We start from the raw sequence: 19,770 nt of genomic DNA on the forward strand, positions 1-19,770 counted from the left end.
CTGTTGGAAATTTTTGTGTGTGATTGAATGTGTAATTGCAATGCTTATATTTAAGAAGACTGTTATTCACATGCCTTAATAATTTAAGTAGTAAATATTACCCATGGATGTAACGCTAGGTTGTGTTACGACCAAAGGCTAGTCTATCAGATTTTTATTTTACTGTTGCCGTTTTGCCAGATCATCTGTTAACGTTTCTTAACGAAATTATCAATGTGTCAAAATAAATTGTAAAGCTGCTGTCAATGAAATTTACATGAACTTCGAACAATATCGATGTTATGTGTTATGTGGACCGAAATAAACTGATGAAACAAAATGAATCACGACGAGATCAAATCTGTGGTACAGGAAAAATTCCTATCAAGCGAACGGGTTACCGCCTTCCTGTGTGACGCCAAAGTTTTGCATCCCGAATGGGTGAAAAAAGATCGGCTCTTAGCAATCGTTGAGTACGGCGATGAAAAAGCAGTATTCTGCTTGTTTACGTCATGTTACCCACCAAAGTCCTTCACAGATTTGTCAATAGAAATAGTGTTGCCGATAGATAAGAGTTTCAAGTGTGAAATTGACAACAAACCTTCCGACCCCGAGGCCATACTGTACCTGAATCTGCAATCTCGCAGTAATAAATATAAGTTCGAAATTCAAATGACTCCGCGCGTAGACACCTTCGTCGACGACCTGTTCAGAGGCATCGAAGCCGTAAACAAAGTGCCAACTCAGCCAGATTTCGTCTGGCTTAAGAAGTACAGTGGGAAGATTAACAATGACATACTGACCCACACGATGGCGTTGCCGGGGGGAGTGCCGCACACCCAGACCTCGGCCCCAGTCGCCATCAGGGAGAGCCTCATCAAGCACAAGATGTCTGATAAGGAATATGAGTACACCTTCACCAAAAAGTTTTCAATCTTCTGTGGCACCTGGAATGTCAATGATAAATCACCTGTCATTCCCCTCAAGGGCTGGTTGTCTGTGGATAAAGAGCCCCCTGACATATATGCAGTTGGTTTCCAGGAGTTGGATCTGTCCAAAGAGACATTCCTGTTTGACCAGACCTTCAGAGAAGATGAATGGTACAATGCTGTCATCAACTATGTGGACAAGAGAGCAAAGTATGTGAAAGTGGAGAAGGTAAGATTGGTGGGCATGATGCTGATAGTACTTATTAAAGAAAAACACTACTCTCATGTACGTAACATAGTGTGTGATACTGTAGGAACAGGCATTATGGGGAAAATGGGCAACAAAGGAGGTGTGTCAATAAGATTTGATCTACACAGCACTTCCTTGTGCTTTGTGAACTCCCACTTGGCAGCCCATGTTGAGGAGTATGAGAGGAGGAACCAAGACTTCAGAGATATTTGCAACCGGACCAGGTTTGTTCAACCCAACCAGTTGCCCAAAGCCATCAAAGACCATGACCACATTTACTGGCTCGGTGACCTGAACTACCGCATAACAGAATTGGACCCCGTCACTGTTAAAAAGCTGGTCAGTGATAATAATTTTGTTCCAGTACTAGAATGGGATCAACTGAAGCAGCAACATAAACATAACAATGTCTTTGCTGGTTACAATGAAGGTGACATAAATTTTAAGCCAACCTACAAGTATGACCCTGGTACGGACAACTGGGACTCCAGTGAAAAGAACCGGGCCCCGGCCTGGTGTGATAGAATTTTCTGGAGGGGACAAAATGTGGTACAGCTAGCATACAGAAGCCATCCCTCTCTAAACATTAGTGACCACAAACCTGTGTCAGCCATATTTAACTCTTCAATCAAAATAATTGATGAGGAGAAATACCGGAAAGTATATGAAGAAGTCATTAAGCAGTTGGACAAGATGGAAAATGAATTGATTCCTCAGGTCAAGGTAGACAGGACCGAAATTGATTTTGGCACAGTACGCTACCTAGAACTGCAAGTGAGGACTATCACAATAAAGAATATTGGTAAGCTACCAGTTGAGTTTGAGTTCATAAAGAAGTTAGATGAGACCAACTTCTGTAAGGAGTGGCTCATTGTAGAACCATACAAGAAATGCATCTGTGCTGAAGAAACATGCGAAATTCAACTTAAAGTCCTGATAAATAAGACTTCTGCTTGCAAAATGAATGCAGGAACTGACAAGTTGTATGACATCCTTGTGTTGCATTTGTATGGTGGCAAAGATATCTTCATAACAATAAACGGGACATACCAAAGAAGTTGTTTTGGTTGCTCAATAGAGGTGCTAGTGAACCTCAATATGCCAATCAAGGAGGTCCCAGTTGGAAAGCTGATTGAATTGGAGAATAAGAGGGATCAGTGTGTGTCCAATCAGTCCACATACTCCATACCTAAAGAGATCTGGTTCTTAGTCGACCATATCTACTTACATGGCCTGAAGGAGCCAAACTTGTTTGAGCAGCCGGGGTTCCATTCAGAAATACTCCAGATCAGAGACTGGCTGGACAGTGGCTCAGTGGACCCCATCCCAGGCAGTATACATTCAGTGGCAGAAGCATTATTACTTCTTCTAGAAAGTACTGCAGATCCAATCATTCCCTACAACCTACAGTCAGTCTGCTTGAGAGCTTCGGCTAATTATTTGCAGTGCAAGCAAATTATAATGGAATTACCAGAGTTCAGAAAGAATGTTTTCCTTTATTTATGTGAATTTTTACAAGAAGCATTACAGCATAGTGCTGAAAATGGATTGGATTCAAAAACCTTGTCGACACTGTTTGGCGCCATTTTTCTTAGAGATAATCCCAATCAAACGCAGGAACCACAGTCAAGGATAAATAAACAAGTCATAGACAAGAAGAAGGCCCAGTTTGTATACCACTTTTTGGTGAATGACCATAGTGATTTAATATTTTCTAGATAAATAAGATATTCAACAATTTGTTGTGTTGTTAGACTTGGTTTGAAAATTGAGCACTATCATATACCTAATGCAACAGAACCCTTGCGACAAGCCCCATCGAGTTCATTTTCGAATCAAGCTCTTGTTTAGTACTTTGTGTACGTATTGTTTTTAATTTATTGAAATACTCAAAAATTTCCATTAGAGACCTTAGGAAATATTTTTACTTTTATAATCCCATGTTAGAGATTGTAATGTCCTATTTAAAAAAGTCTTATAATATATTGTTTTACGCTTAATACCTAATAGTTTACATAAATTCACATTTGCATTTATCAATGTTTCGGCTTATTGTTTTGCACTAATTAATTATTAAACCAGCGCAGACCGTAGAGAGCGTCGAGGCTGTAGAAGGGACTGAAGCTCAAAGCGAATAGAGTTCAAAATTATTTGTGCGCCGATACTTGTTACGTCATACGCATTACTAACTTGTATGTGGACTGACACAATTCTGCACTTAATGTATTACGCAATAAAGTATAGATTCCAGTGTAAATTAGTAACATAAACTCTGCGCTCTTGTCGCTCTGCGTTTACCCTTGGGCCGTGATAAATAAACATTACCAAGTACATACTTTGAGTCAGCATTATTTCCAACTGGTATCTTGTATCTTACTAGGAATAGTGTTTAGTCAAAGAACTCCTAATAATATTTATTTTTCTCGGTCTTAGTATTTGTATAATAAATGCACAGACCATATTTAAAGGGTAGATAGGAATTAAGGCAAACAAAACGGTTAAACAAAATATAGAAATATTGACCATAACATTTTCTTGAAAAAAAAAAATGAAACGTCTGAGTTGGCTATTCAAGCCCTCTACTTTTAATTCTTAAAAAAACGCGGGCTATTGTCTACCAGTTTAATAAGGTCTGTGCATAAATGACACAATTGCCAAAAAAAAATTATGTGACTTAACTTGTCTTGTCCAATTTATGACGAATAATATTATAATAAATATTTACGTAGGGAATAAGGACGTTGCCTACTTATCTTTGTGGCATAAAACAGTATTTTAAACGGTTCGGTTTTATTTAATAGGCATAGATATGGTTACTATTGGCGTCTCTTCAGGATAAAGGAAAATTTTATTATTAATGTGTCATAAACACACGTCAAAATATGTAGTTTAAAAAATTAAACAATGTAAAACTCACAAAATATGACGAGTTTTCAAAATATCAACAATAACAGCTAACCAGAATACCAACAATTTTTTTTTGGCCTAGGCACATTATTAATAACTTTACCCAGTTACAAAATAGATACTTAATGCCCAAAAATAAAACTTATTTTAACACTTCTGGGCAACGGGGGTTCAATAAACTTATGTAATCAAAATTGCTAAAACTTTTTTCGTCGTCCATAAATCATAGTTTTCGTTCCACGCCATACCATGTTGAATTCGTTTTACCAAGTGTTATTTTTTCGGTTCAAAACCTTTAGTATTTTAATTTTAGTCGCTAGTTCAACGAATCAAAGTGGCCAATAATTGTCCGTTAGTTTTAGTTTACAATTAATTTACCTTACGTTGTTATATTGAAATAGATATTTTAATAATAGACCTTAATTACTAATGTACTAATGACATTTTGAAATCTCTATAATATTGTTATAATAGGCAATCTTAGACATCTACTATTTGTGAGCTTGGCGTTGTAAGACCTAGCGCTTTGTTTGTGGCTGTATAAACACGGTATAAACTTCGCCAAAGAGAATATAACCACTGAGCTTCTTGGGGTATTCGGATCATAAACAATCTTGACGAGCGGCGTAAAAATATATCTAGACGAAACTCTTTTCATTTTTGAACACAATAAAAAATAAATACTTAGTTTCAAACTGAACAGTCATAATACGTAACATACTACGTCAATGGTCACGGTTGATAAGATCTGAATCATTCTGAATGCAATCTGTTAAATGTACCTCACAGCTAGAGGCGATGTGGTAGGTTAACCTTCATATGTTATCTTGACGAGGTATTCATTCATGTTTCGTTCGTAGAGAAAGCGGTCTTCGATATAAAGCTTACAATTCCGATTTGTTAAAAAAGATGTAATTTGAATGAGTGGTTGTATTTTTAAAGTCGCTCTTCTGCGTGTCTACTATCTAAAGAAAAATAACCCAGACAGTTAAAAAAAGAAAATGGTAGGTATGTCTCAATGACATTCGTAACTGCGATTGCGGTAATTAAAAGCAAAACTAAAATGTAATAAGCATTCTATCGAAGACCTCGGTTATTACGCTTGGTTGCACAGTCTTCAAACTGCACCATACTACAACAAAGTAAATTCAATCTTACCACCAACTAATTAAGATTTAATTTTACCAAGTCATTGTCAAGAAAACTATGAAAAAAGCAGTGGCGTTAGTCTTTAGTACGAATATACACATATACACCAAATTTTTACAGGATATACTAGTAGTTTATACTTAGATGAAGTCCAATTGAATTCTGATTGGTGCATATAAATATTGTGATACTCTGCACTACGTAATCTGTTGTACCATCAATAATAAAGAGATTGAAGAAGGATATTGTTGTATTTTGAAAATTTTAAATGAATTTCTGAATGAGAATTATTAAAAAAATATATTATATGATTCTGTTCTAACTTTTTTTCAAATAACATATATATAAGTAAGTACTTAGTATACGAGTGTTTACTTTTAAAGAAGTAAAAAGTACACACATCCGCTATTTATTTTCTGTATACTCAAGTTAATTCAAACTCATTTATAGCACCAATCAAAGTGTCATAATTTACAAATGTAACAGGAATATTTGTGAACGTGTTGTCTTTTTAAAACTTAGAACGAAAGGACTAAGGGCAAAAAGGATAATGCATTTCCATACTTAAATGTTTTGTGAAAAAAAAGGCTTTAGATGATTATGTGACAGCATTTTACAACATTTTTATGTATATTGGTGTCCATACATAGTAGGCAATATGTATTTTACTTAAATATTTATACAAATATTTTATTATTGTATTTATTCGTTCATGTAATAGTAAATATAGTGAACTGTTAATTTATTGAATTACATAAGAATACTACAAACTTCGTCTTTTAGTTCACGTTTTAAACAGTCGCTTTTATTTAAAAAGTAAAATAACTAAGAATAAGTAAGTTAAGATACTTGAAAAATATCTTATCTTCCTCAACGAAAAAGTTCGTTATAAAACTGAAAATAGACACTTTCCCCTTGTACCTACTGCTTAGGCTTAATCCAAGCTGAAGGATTTATGACGAGATGATTTTGTCAAGAGTTCTTACAACTTCCAACAGATGTCACTGCAAAAAAAGTGTTTAGTAATGATACTAGATGGCGCTTCAGTTACTTATTTTCCATCATTACTGATGTTGGCTGTAATAGCAACATTAGTAATATTACTTGGTTAAATATTTTTTTACGTACAATTATTGACTGTATCTTAAAAAAATGCGCGTCAAATAATTATACTTTTATTTACAGTTTGTGTCAACCATATTTTTGTTTGCAACATTAAGATTATCGAACGCAGCTTCCTAGATCTCTTACTGGTCGATAAATGGAACACAAAAGCGGTCGATTTGATTTCAACCAATAGCGTGACTGCATCGACCGGTTTGTCAAACGATCTCTGAAAACTTCATTTACGAAAGAAAACGTCTGCTATTAACTCATATCCTGTCTTTCTTTAGTTTAAATTTAATTCAAAATAACTGTTTCAACGGCGCAAAGAGTTATAAAGTTTTTGTATCGAACATATCCTGAATTAAAACTTGTTGGACCTCTGTGCACATCGGACGCAACAATCCTTTGTTATCCTATCTCTGCTTTTGCTAGTTCAAACAAAGACTACGATGGAAGTTGAAGCCGCTAAATGTAAGTGCTTTTAATAATGTTTTATTATATGAAAAAATAATATTTCTGCAATTGTGGAAACGGCTACTTAATCTTCGATTTTTTTTTCTTTTGTTTGCCTTGGAACTTTTATCACAATTTTTACTCCAATATTAGCCGTTGTTTTAAAACTTCCTAATTTACTTTCAATATTTAAGTTCCTTCTACCGATATACCTTGGGGTCGCTTATATATTTAAAAAAATATCAAGATAGACCAAAAATACAATATCGTAAAAATATCGCGTGGTTTAATACTTATCAGAATTTTTAAAGTTTCAAACTTTGTTGCACTTCTCGTGATTCAGTGTTCAACGAAATCATTCAGTGTTTAATTACATTTTTGTTGAAAAAAAGTTCAACAAAAATGTAATTAAATTACTTCAACGATGATTACTAGGGACGGTCCGATGGTTGCTTGGACATACCTACTACGTATTTGAATGATTCGACGACCTACCTCAACACCATTATTATTGATACTCTAACCTTGAAAAACCTGCTAATATTGTGTTCTTTTAAATTCATACTATTTGAAACACTGGTGTCCGTTAACAGAATTTAGCTTTATTTTTAATTGTAGGTTATTAATGGCCACTATGGCCGGAGACCAGCTGATTTTTGTTTTCTTTTTTATGCCGTAAGGTCGACACGATTTTTACGTTTGCTACTACTTAAAAGGTCGATTAAGATCCTTTTGTGTTAAAAATGTTTTTTTTTTTAAGTAGGTGTAAATATTATACATTTGCAAATACGGTTTTGTATCTAGTATGCTGGAGTACTCTTTAAAATCACGAGTCACAGCGACTGAAGTTAAGTATCTACCTACAATTAATTTTTATGTAATATTTAACTGTATATTAGACAAGTAATGGGTACATATATATATTAAGGACTAAAGCTGCCCTTGAGGAAATACGTAATGTAGCTACAGATTAACTGTAGAAAATATATCTAAAAAGTATAATTATTTCAAGGCTCGAGGAAGTCCCGGATTTACCGGCGCAATTTCCGGTGCTAGGCTTTAGTTACAGAACGTCCTGCTTAAAACATGCTACACAGACTGTTCATAATTATGTTAATCTAGATTAGGTTATCTTAACTATCGACATACAATGTCTTTCGCGACAATCTTATTTACCCTTTTTCCGCTCATCAATACAATTTTTTTTTCTGTTAACTAAATTTGTTTTATTACTGTCCATTAGCGTAACACAGGACAATCGGGACTGTTGATACGTATCACACTAGCTGACGACTATTGAGAGTTGAGTGTTGTGTGTTTGTTACTGATTCGCTACAGTTCGGGATTTGCTCACGTCTGATCTACTTTATATTATTATCATCCCTTTTTTACCGGTTGGAAAATCATCAAGTGACTCGTCACGCTTTGTTTTTTTTGGGTCACAATGTAACAAATATCCATTCATACTTACAAACTTTCGCGTTAAAAATATCTGTAGGATCAAAAGATTATTACTATCATTCATAATACTTCTTACTTTGAGTAAAAAAACTAAAACTGGTTGGTAATTACTACAAATTTATTTTTAATAGTGAGATTATAAGACGAAATAACGGCGACAGTAACTACGCGTTAACAATTTGTTCAGAGTTCTGGTGATTCACGAAGTGTAAACACAAAGCAGAAGGGATAGACGTTATCGTTTCTTTGTTGAATCGTTCATCTTTATACATAATCTCTTTGATATGAAACGTACCTAAGATGTGTTATTTAAAGCAGGTGATACGACAAACACAGGTTTGAACACAAGAATAGCTTACGTATGTAAATAACAAAAAATGTACAAAGCAAAATCTAGTATAATATAAAGTTTCCTTCGTTTCATCTAGGTAGAGTTCTCTAAAATTCAGAATTCACGTTTTGTAACTGCTATATTTTTCAGTGTTCTAACAATTATCTTTGGATCCGTGTTCTATTAATAGGTGATTGTCTCAATAAATAACACATTTTATTGTGTCAATAAACATATAAATCACAAACGGACCCAACGAACTCTGAGAACGTTAACTCGTTAATTGTAAGTCGGTTAATATTTTAATAACCAACGCCAATTTGTAGCCGACGACGAACACAATTTGTCATCGTTGCAACCGTTAAACAAGTTTCAATTTACCACCAACGGCCAACACTGCCATTTTCGTGGGTGTGTGTCATTCTTTATTTGAAAGAACGACGGTTGGCGGAGTCGAGTGCAACCGTCGCGTCTTCGTGACTCATGCGCATCTCTTCCTACATAACAAGTTTTATCCATATTTCGAGGATTGTAATACCGATCCTTTTAGGGCTGAAGACGGCCAGCTGTACGTATACGACCGGCGCCGTATGTAAATCGTTTCGTAGTCGACATGTAAAGAAACTTGTTTAGAGTTCCGGCGTTCCTACGAGTACGTATGCCTTTGTTTACTTTGTTTTGCTTTACATTTTATGGACTCTTGTAGGAACTGATACTACGGAGTGTTTTACTAAACCTTAGCACCTCAGTGAGCACCGCTGTAACCACATCGAATGCTAACTCGCACAATCTCCATTGTTCTCATTTAATCGACCATGAAAACGTTGTATTTTCTTTCCCTATTGTCCTAGTCGCATTAGGGTGGTAAGCGAGCGATGTAAACAAGCCGAAGCTTAATTAAACTGCCGAAAAAATCTGCCGAACAATACAATTTATAAAATGTACCACCGCCGACGATACTATAAAAAGTTGTTGCAAAATAAACTGTCGATGTTTAAATTTGACGCTCAATTTAAAATGTTATTAAATTGACACTAAGAGGTCCCAAATCAAGGAGGGTGCGTTGATTAAATGTGAAAGAAGCGGGTCGAGAGGAGAGATAGCACCGAACTGCGGAGGTAAATTCCAAATACACCGCTGTTGTATCCTATACTATGGCGATGTAATATCTCGAAGCAAGCCGCTTAATGGGCCGTTTCGGGACGGAACTTTGTTCATTTGCAAAGAGTGGTGGGAATTTGACGCAGCCCCCTATTTGGTTGATATCCGAAACATTAACATCACAATGAACGGAATCCTCGGCCGAACGCCGCACCTAAACCAAATATTGACCATTGTCCATGACGGAACGTAAACAAGCACAGTCATTATTCTGATAATTCTAGTGAAAAGGCGAATATCATGAAATAGACTTAATAGACTTGTGTCTCAAGTGCTTAAGAAATACTCGCTCCGTACCTAAGTACTTGTTATTCACCACGAAGTTCTAAATTAGTTTCTAGACAACTGGCAATAGCTATAAACTACAATTAAACGAATATTTCACTATTATTCAGACATTGAAAATAGATTCAACAGAAACGGAAAACGACTCAAAAGGAAGGCCAATTGAACACCTTTTCATTTAGTTAACTTTGTTGTAGGGTAGTTTCCTGATTTGATTTAGCAGGGGGAGTTAGGTTGTACCCTAGGTCAATCTAATTTTAACAGTTGCGGCTCAATAGTTTTTTCTCGGGGTCTCGATCGATAATACTATTACTGAAAGTTCTCTCAACACTTTTATTAGTAACCGGGTTGTTGATTAACAGTATCTACCCGTAACTTTCTTAACGCCCAGGCAATCAATCAATATAATTATGTTTAATAGATTGAGCAATGTGCGAAATTATATGCAATGAAAACTGAATATGTCCACCTACACAGCTTTCTATAGTTCACATTTACCGGGTTGTTTTTGTTGTCTCTTTGGTGCACGCAACGAAAGCTTGTTCGAATGTACGTTAACCAGAAAAGGCAAGAGGTGGGCGATACTTGTCCGGCCCACGCCTTCCACACTTACCCACTACTCCGAAATTCCATTTAGACTTCATTATGCATGGGGGAGATCTATTGTAGCAGTATTCGCATCGGCATGACTAATAGACAGCGCATTCGGGTCATCAAACTTTGCGTAACACATGTTCGCTATAATTACTGCCGACCAATGGCCTTGCTCGACGAATACTTGAGCTAACTTGGTAACTTGAAACTTCTGGACCGACGTTTGTTACCTTAACTTCGGTCTTAACTCGATTATACTAAGCTCCGAAGTACTCTGGAGACAAACTAGATCAATTTAGGGAATTACATGTTCTTGGTGAAGTGTAAACAGATGATATCTGCGTGCGCTGGTGCGCGCATTAGCTAAATTGAAATTTAAACTTTATTTTAAGCTTCATGCGTTTTCCGCACTAATTTGATTTATCTGGAGTTTATTGCTGTTCTATCTGACTTTCACTAAAAAATATGATATGTTTTACGGTCCCATATTTATGCGGTAATGGAGAATAATAGAGATAACTTGTTAAATAATTTTAAATGCTTTGTTTTTCCGCAGAGTATTAAACGACCCTTTTTCGAATCTTTTCTTTTTCGAAACCTTTTTCTGTTCTTAGAATTAGCCCCTAAACTTATCAATATAATGAATTCAGAGACTTTATTTAAGTTATTATATGACATGTTTTTAAAAGCACCTTCATTTCATGAAAGGGAAATTGTCAGCTATAAACGTAAGTGATTAATACCTATCCCACTTTATTCACTGGCATACTAGAACGGTCCTGTAGACATTTTGATAGTCCCTATCACTACCGTACATCGGAGTTGATCATTAATTTGAAGTTTATTGATGTCATAACTCCAGCCTACTAGCGGTTTTAGTACTCGTTTTATTGTTTTCATGAGGGACCAGTCTGCCATCGTAAAGGTCAACCAACTGCGCAGCTTTTTTTAAAAAGATTCTCGTGCTTTCTCTGCAGTATTACTGATTAAATCTCAATAAAAACTAAAAGCTATTTTTGAGTCTCATTTATTTTTTAATTTTCATTGACTATTGACGGAATATAAGAGCAGTCAGTATCATATTCCTTTGAATGTTTCTTTGTTTTGCGGTTTTATCTCGTAGAGTTCGAATAACAGGTCAAACGAATTTATTAGTCATGTGTTTATGTTAAACATGTCTCCTTATAACCTAGAAATACATATTAGGTGTAGGCGTCGTAGTCTTTTTTGCTGAAAGTTCGCAAATCAAGTATTCTTTTTTTAAGAATTCAGTGTTAATATTTTGTAGACAGCTCTCAAACCCTCCCCACGCCTCCCAGTTTTATAGGTAGCAAAAAGTAGCGCATCAACCCCCCCTGGCAACACGTCTACCTGTTTCTCAGCGCCCGACTGTATTACAGACAGGTAGATGATATGACACACCTCGTGACGAATACGAAGACTCAAGTCTGTCTAGGATGAATGTAATGATTCACTCAGAGTTCCACTCATCAACGTTATTTTATTTTCAATATTTTGCGTATTTCTAGTCCTTTTTAAATAATTTGATAGAAAGCACCTTGAAAGTTGTAACCGTGATAGAAATATAAACGCTGGCTCTCGTAAAGCTGAAATTATGTTTAAATCAATACCTTGTATGACGCATTTTGTGACCTATTTCCAATAATTTACTCCAAAAAATACAGAGCCCTAGGTACTTTTGTTTATCAGATGAAATTTCAATTCGTATAGAAAAGCAGAAGTGCGTTCAGCCAGAAAATTTGGATGTTGCCCAAAACATTTAATCAGATTCATTGCGCATGACCTGAGTTTGTGCCGGGGTGAATAATCTATAGTGCAGACTTGCAGAGCCTACACTGCGAGTACGATTGACTAGCGGTGCTATACAACGGTACTTAGTCGACAGTTGGACCAAATAAAATCATATTTCCGAGCTGCAAAAAAATGAGATTTGGGCCAAACATAGCGTATTTATATGACGTTCTATTGTTATCTAAAACTGTTTGAATATATTCTGAGATTTGGAATCGTAACAATAATCTCTTTGTTACCTGCCATGTTTGGTTTCCATTTTGCATTATAATGCTGATTGGTGTATCGGCTACGTGCTTATCCGTCTGCGCAAAGGATCTCTGCATTATACGTAACTGATATACTGTACCAACTTTACCGCTTTATATAACGTTTGCTTTTAAGTTACGAGCCCTTTTAGAAATTGTTTCAATTGTTTTTTCCTTCCCAAATTAAACGCATCTTTGATCATAAAGTCTATTAATAGCATCGCGGTTTAATTTAATCTGGTCAGTAGCACTGTAGACGCACTTTCGTTAGCCTCGAGTATTTCGTTGCAGGATGCATATCAAAACAGATACGGCGTAATGGCGTTATGTTAAACAGGCCCTAAGGTACTTTCGTGCTTTACTGCGCTATCCAACTGCATGCCACAAGTTTCTTATCTAGACTGCAGAATGTACTTGCCTGGGGAGTGGGGTTTATTCGTGTGCTTGACTCGGGTATAGAGCAACGGATGAGGGAGAAGGGTTTATGAGTTTTGTAGGTGGCGTAATCAAGTAAACAAAAATATGAACATAAGTTTTTAAGGGGATATAATGACTTAAAGCAAAATTTTCATTGCTATGCGCAAAATATCTATGTACCCGCATTTCCGTTATACTCCGTCGCAACATACAAAATCTGCTTAGTTTTTTTACGAAACTATCAGCTAGTGGTCGACCCCAACATAGGTGGGAAAATGCTAGGCCGATGATGATAGCAGCTAGTCGCACCATTTGTTTAAGACTTACAGATTTAACTAAATCAAAAATAGCTTTGAAGTCGATCCTTGGAAGTTATGAGCCTATGGTCTATAGCCATTTACACACTGGCCTCATAGGGTCCTGCTAATAGATTAAGCGCCTTATTTAGGATAAACATTTCCTCCAATGGAAAAGTTTCTAAGTTTCCGCATTCACCTAACTCTAGAAACCCTTTTTTAACTTGTTGGCTCCGCAATCGATAAACAATATCGATTAAAATGAGTAATATTGTAGTTCTCGATTGTGGAGTACCACGAAATCGAGTATTTTTGGCGCAGCACACAGAGGCAATGCCCTTTAAAGTTAAGCTTCTTTTGTTGTCACTTTTACCCGTAAGGGTTGTTTTTACAGTTATCTGTAAAGGTGAACGCTTGTGTTATCGGTCAAAGAACTTACTTTATTGTTAGTAATAAAATATTGTATCAACTAAGAAACTATGCAACTAATAAAAATGCGAAAGTTTGCATGTATGGATGTTTGTTCCTCTTTCACGCAAAAAACACTGAACGGATTTAGACGCAACTTGGTATACAAATAGTTTATAACCAGGATTAACACAAAGGATTTTATCCCGATTGTATGATTCCATGCGATCCTTTTCAATTTGTAGCGGCTGGACCCGCGGGTCGCAGCTAGTTAAAGAATCACAAGAATCTCCACGTTGAAAATATCTTTGAAGCTTTTCTTGATTAAACTCTGTCTTTGTAGTTTTTAATACGTGTGAGTAGTTACTAGGTACATATTTTATGTCTAGTCCCCAGCTTAATAGAACAAAAGGGTTCTAAAATAACTTTTAATAGCAACATGAATGTCAGTTAAAGCTAAATCGATGTGCGACTAATTCGTTCTTGGAATTGAATGTCACCCCTCTGCTGTAGTACTTAATATCCCACCATTTTATTCTAGTTACGGGAATTATTTCTATATGGAAATTCCAACTTTTAAGTCACTTTGAACAAAATTTTGCATGCGCTTTCGTTTGACTAATGTTTAACATGGTATAAAGTTTTTGTATGTATTTGTAAAACGTTATTGTTATTTTTTTATTGTTAAATTTGATTAATAGTTGTCTTTTAGGGTAAAAGAGTAACTAACACAAAACACATACGCGGACATACATACAAAATCCCATACGCGTTTTCACTAAAAATATAACATAAGGTAGAATTGTGGCACCAAGGAAAGTAAGGAAAGCACTTTTTTTACTAAAATAAACCCAGTAGGAATTCCCAAGAATAGATTTCCAAGTCAGTCGAGAGCGTTATTACTTTATACCGCGGAGTCGGGCATGTGCCCTCTGTTGATCATACATATTTATGTAATGGACCTATCTTGTTACTTATTCTGAGGGGACACTGATTAATTTGGAGTCGTGCCCGAGAAATGGTCATATTATCGCTCCCTATTAGGCGGGACTTATCACTGGCACTTACACTGTCTGGCAAGATATTGTTATGTCCAAAAATTATGTCTGACCTTTTAAATCCAACTAAGAAAACATTTCGTACATTCGATACATTTAATAGTCGTAATAGATGTCTCTTATTACTAAGACATATACCATACAATGTCTTGGATTATTTCAAGTACTTGGCATAAAGTTACATTCAACACAAATAAAAACAATTTCAATTCAAGTAAACACAACATTCGTTCAGTATCCACAACACCCAAAAGTCTAAATAAAGAGTAAAACAAGTAAATCTTCCCTCTTTGTTACTCCTGCGTAAACTACGCAATACCTAGACAGCTCCTCGCTTGTATAACATGTAGCTCAGGCAGACTGGTACAAAATCAATACTAAGTGATATTTATTGGGTTTGCTCACGGGCCGCGGGCGCGCACGCCGAGACATCCGCACCAGATATTGCTAGCATCTGTCGGTACTTGATACACGGTTATGCAGAATATTGTATTAAATTATTAATACCAGGATGCCATAAATTAGGAGATAGTGCTTGTGTAAGCCGGAAAACACGTACACGACGTCGATACCACTTTTGAGCTTCTGCGTATCCTCGGTCTGGCTTTTAGCATTATGAGAATTGTGCTTTTGGTTCCTATAATGTTTTTAACAGCTTCCCAATTTGATTGTAGGCAAAAAAAACATGCCAAATGAAACGACAGTTAAAAAAGTCCTATTTTGTCGCGGACTATAACTTAACGATTATAAACTAATTTAATTAAAAATACGCGTTAATATTTATTGAATAGACGAGACCAACTAATTTACAAATTTATATCACGCAAATAGTCAACATCTAAATTGCAGGATTCCAATTATGTAAATATTTCGATTATTGTCCTGTATTTACTGTAAGTGAGATTGTCTCAGTTCTCTCTGATTTTGTTAGATCTAGATGGCGTCGGCATTTTCTAAGTGAACCACAAAGACACGCCCAAATTATCTCGAAAGGTCAAGGTCTCTTGTATCCAGACGTCCCTTTGAATATAACATCGTTGTGTATATCAAACCACACGTTCTATGTAAGGATTACATCGATTTGCTCAAGTATCACAGTATGTTTGTAGGTAAAGATTTTTTTTTTATAAATGCTAGGCTCTTTCTAAAAAGTTTTGGAAAGTCTTTATGAATAAATCAAATCACAATAAGACCCATTCAAACTCTCCGTTATTACTATTTGTTTTAAAAGAAACAAAGTGTAAGTTTCACATAACAATGCATTTAAATCCAACAGTAAAAAGTTTTGTAACATAAGCATATTTTTGGTGTTTGCAGTAACTAGGTAAAAGTCTATAACTTGGGATGCAAAGTAATTAGCCTAGTGATAATTACAGGTGTTTCGGTTATAATTTAATTGACCTCTCACCTTCACCGGGTGACACGACTTCGACCCTAATTCCTGCGATATTCCCAGTCAGTTTCACGCTTATCAGAATCCAGGTTACTCGCTACACTGGCTTCAATTAGTGTATGGAAGATCCATGCATTCTGGAGCATGCACTCTCTGATCACTGAGCACTAACACGCTCTGACGGCAATCGGGATTTTAATTTGCATGTTTGCAATCTAAATTATAGACTATCTATAATGGCCACGAGATTCGAAGTTGATTCGCGAGTCTCGTTAGCTAGTCGTCGTGTGCATTTTGAAGGAGAGCAAAACTAGAGTATAGGTACGTAGGTGTTAATAGAATAGTCAAGTTATCTGTGCATTTTTGTTGGTTATTTTGTCAAATTACACTTTGTCGTTTTTACACAATAAATAAATAGAAAAAAAAAGATTTTGACATCACATTCTATGAAGCTCAATAAGTCCTTGTAAAAAACAATCTTTTAAACGTCTATATGCAAACAATCGTCATTACGAGGCTCCCCGGTAAAATATTAAAATGTTTATTTATGAACCGTGAATTTTGTATGAAATATCTCGCCCCTGCCATCCGCTTTATAAACGGCTGCACAGGTGCGGTGAGCGGTCCATACATTGCTGGAGAGGTCTATATCAATTTATTTCACTCCATTTGAAATGAACAATTCCTACACAATGCATATTGGCATGAACAGAGTCAGGAGAGAAGAAAACGTTTTGAATTAAAATCCGTTACAGATCCCCTCGAATATAACAGTTGAACTGACAAACAAACGTCAGTTTTTTAAGCTTCCATGTTTTGCTAACAATAGGAGTCGATGATACTTAAAATAAATGAATTATTATTAATAATTAATAACTCTTATACATAAGTAACTTCTATTGTAGCACTGACTATTTTAAGACTTCTAAAATGTATTCGCTTTGCAAAAAATGTGCACTCAATGCAACGCAACTGAGAAACACATGTTATCGTTAAAGATCAAACATAATTTTCTTATTTTATTGTTAAAATGTTGCTGTAATGACTACTTGACTATGTTGAATTGATAGATTTAACCTTATCAAAAGGAATTTAAATGTCCTAAGTTCGATAACTTAAGCAGTAAAATATACATACGGACTTAAAAAATATGCATCTTTATTAAAACAAAGAGAACAAAAAATCCTCATACAACGAGGTGAACTAAATTATCTTTACAAACAAAGGAAGCCTGATGCGTCATACACAACTAATTGTACGACACTGAATTCATGTATAAAATAAAATTTACTTCAAAAGTTACAGTTGTCTTAAAGGTCGGCTACGTTCGCTTCCTATTGTTCAGTACGTCACGAAAATCTGACATACTACTTCCAAAACGTCTGCTTTCCTTATGAACTTGATCTATCATCATCAGAAGTATAGGCAATTTAACACGAAACTAGTTTTTTCGCTTAAGAAAATATGTCCAAAAAGGGTTTCGCTTTTCGCCCTTCAATATACTTCTTACATGGCATGAGTCATGAACTCATTGTGATAAATAATTTGCTAGATATCGACTACACACTTTTCTTTTAAATATAAAACGAACGTTTGTTTCAAGTAATTTATCCAGTACTTTTAAAAGAGTTCTTTGTTTGCATTTCATAAAATTGTTTGATATGAAGTTGCAATACGTAATTAGCTATTTTGTTGTCTTCAGTTTATCCTTTGTGTTTATTAAATGATATTATTATATTACATTTATTTTATGATATATATTTTATTTGGTAGCTTGACGTTTTTAACACTTGACTTTATACCCTCTGCCGTTCCCGCTTACTACATCCATGTAGTCTTAAAAGGCGTAATAAAATGATACATACTAAAGTGATAACTTTCTAATCAATATTTTCCGCAACATTTTAATCACAGCTAAAGCCTATAATCCTTTACATTGTATGTTCGCACAATGTATAGATATCGTTCATAAAAGCCACTATGTAGTGCTTAAGGTCTTTGCCCGATAATGGTTTTATTTGTATTAGCATTCTTGGCTGACTTATCCCCAGGATTCAGGCTTCATCGTCTGACCATCAAGCAATTTATCACGGACCTTGGCAATTAACCGCGACTACGGTATGGCTTCCCTTCTAACGTTTCATCCACCAAAGACATTGTGGTTTCAGGCATCACATTAACGCCGTGTTCCAATTACTTAGCCTCGATCAATCTTTATTTCGCATCATTGAGATCCTTTATTCGTTTTGTCCTTATTGATTTTCCGCGTATCCTTGAGCCACTGTGAGGTGTTTCAAGTAGATAGTTTTCACCTTGAGAGAGTTCAGACAAAGTCCGCAATACTACAAGAGACGGCCAGGCTATTTAAAATACAAAGAAAAACTTCAGCTGCAAATAAAGGAAGCGCATGTTGAAAAAAAGAAGTCTTAATCGCAAGGCGTCTGGCCTTGATCGATCCATGTGCGTATGTCATTCTCTTTACAGCTATTGTCGGCGACGGTCGTGCCTTGAACCTCTTTTATAGCGTAATGGGTTCCGTCTGTAATGTTACGACTACCTGCACCAGAGCGATGGGTTACATTTGGATTAAGTATAATGTCGCTTGTTTATAACGCAATTAAGATTAGTTCGCTTCAGTGAAAATATTCGGTAGAGCGGAAATAAATCAAGTGGAACTGAGGGCGCGAGAGGATATAATAAAGTTGTTGGTTATACAAGTAGGGTCATTATAATAGGCACCATCGGTTTGGTCCCTTTTTGTATTGAATGTCGTATAGAATTGATGTCCCACCTACGGCTGTCTGGCTATATCTACAATAACGTAATCCATTTTTATTTATTACTTTTCATGCTTCGCAGGTAAGCGATTGAGCAAGCGTCATGATACGCTTCTTAAACATTGCGGTTTTTTGAGTTAAACGTTTGATTGCTTAAATTGCAATTAATTGCTAGTTGACACGATCAGCTGTCAATCAACAAAGAATGTGCTTTCAACATTCTTAGATGTCATTTTACTATCGCTTCTTTAATCACTTATTTAAGTACAGAAAAAAAGCAAAGGTGTCTCAACTGGCAAAAATCGCGTGATGATATTGAATTGTTAACATGACCATTTCTCGGTAAATCCTTCCCAGTTATATATAACGTCAATAGGCATGCCACAAACCTAAAATTAAGATTAAATATTAAGTTGAAATGATATCAAATTTTCTTCTATGACGTTCTCATTTCAGAAATCGTGCAAAAGTATCTGTATCTGATATCTCTCTGTCATATTTTCATGAATGCGTAATTTCTATATTCAAACGTCTCCCGAATGGATTTGTTTTGTCGAACATACATTTTAATGAAGTCAGTTCAGTATTGATTTGTTTTGCCAGTAATGTGTATATAATATACTTGCTGTAGTTATACAGAACAATTTAGTTGGCACAAGGATTTCACCCTGTGTGATGTGTTCATCTCTTGACTATTTACAACAAAGTTTTTTTAATAGATTCGAAAGCAATTGTAACATTCTGCGGTAGTTATA

General features: G+C 35.6%; 2 protein-coding genes across 2 annotated transcripts in view; both read left to right on the plus strand.

Annotated features, from left to right (window-relative positions):
- Positions 1-131: 131 nt before the first annotated feature.
- Positions 132-5,984, plus strand: LOC113501180 (type II inositol 1,4,5-trisphosphate 5-phosphatase). Its single transcript, XM_026882242.1, has one exon. It carries the CDS (start codon positions 319-321, stop codon positions 2,878-2,880), a length of 2,562 nt encoding a protein of 853 aa, XP_026738043.1. The 5' UTR covers positions 132-318; the 3' UTR covers positions 2,881-5,984.
- A 534-nt stretch (positions 5,985-6,518) lies between these two features.
- LOC113501087 (stathmin-4) overlaps positions 6,519-19,770 on the plus strand; it is a 29,447-nt gene continuing 16,195 nt past the window's right edge. Inside the window, exon 1 of the mRNA XM_026882098.1 lies at positions 6,519-6,792. Within this exon, the coding sequence (XP_026737899.1) occupies positions 6,771-6,792 (22 nt within the window). The 5' untranslated portion in view covers positions 6,519-6,770. The remainder of the gene's footprint in view (positions 6,793-19,770) is intronic.

Source organism: Trichoplusia ni, chromosome 15 (genome assembly GCF_003590095.1).
Source record: "Trichoplusia ni isolate ovarian cell line Hi5 chromosome 15, tn1, whole genome shotgun sequence".
In the NCBI taxonomy this organism is placed as follows: Eukaryota; Metazoa; Arthropoda; class Insecta; order Lepidoptera; family Noctuidae; genus Trichoplusia; species Trichoplusia ni.

Coding starts and splice junctions, on each gene's coding strand:
- LOC113501180 (XM_026882242.1), top strand. CDS start 319: ATGAATCACGACGAGATCAAATCTGTGGTACAGGAAAAATTCCTATCA.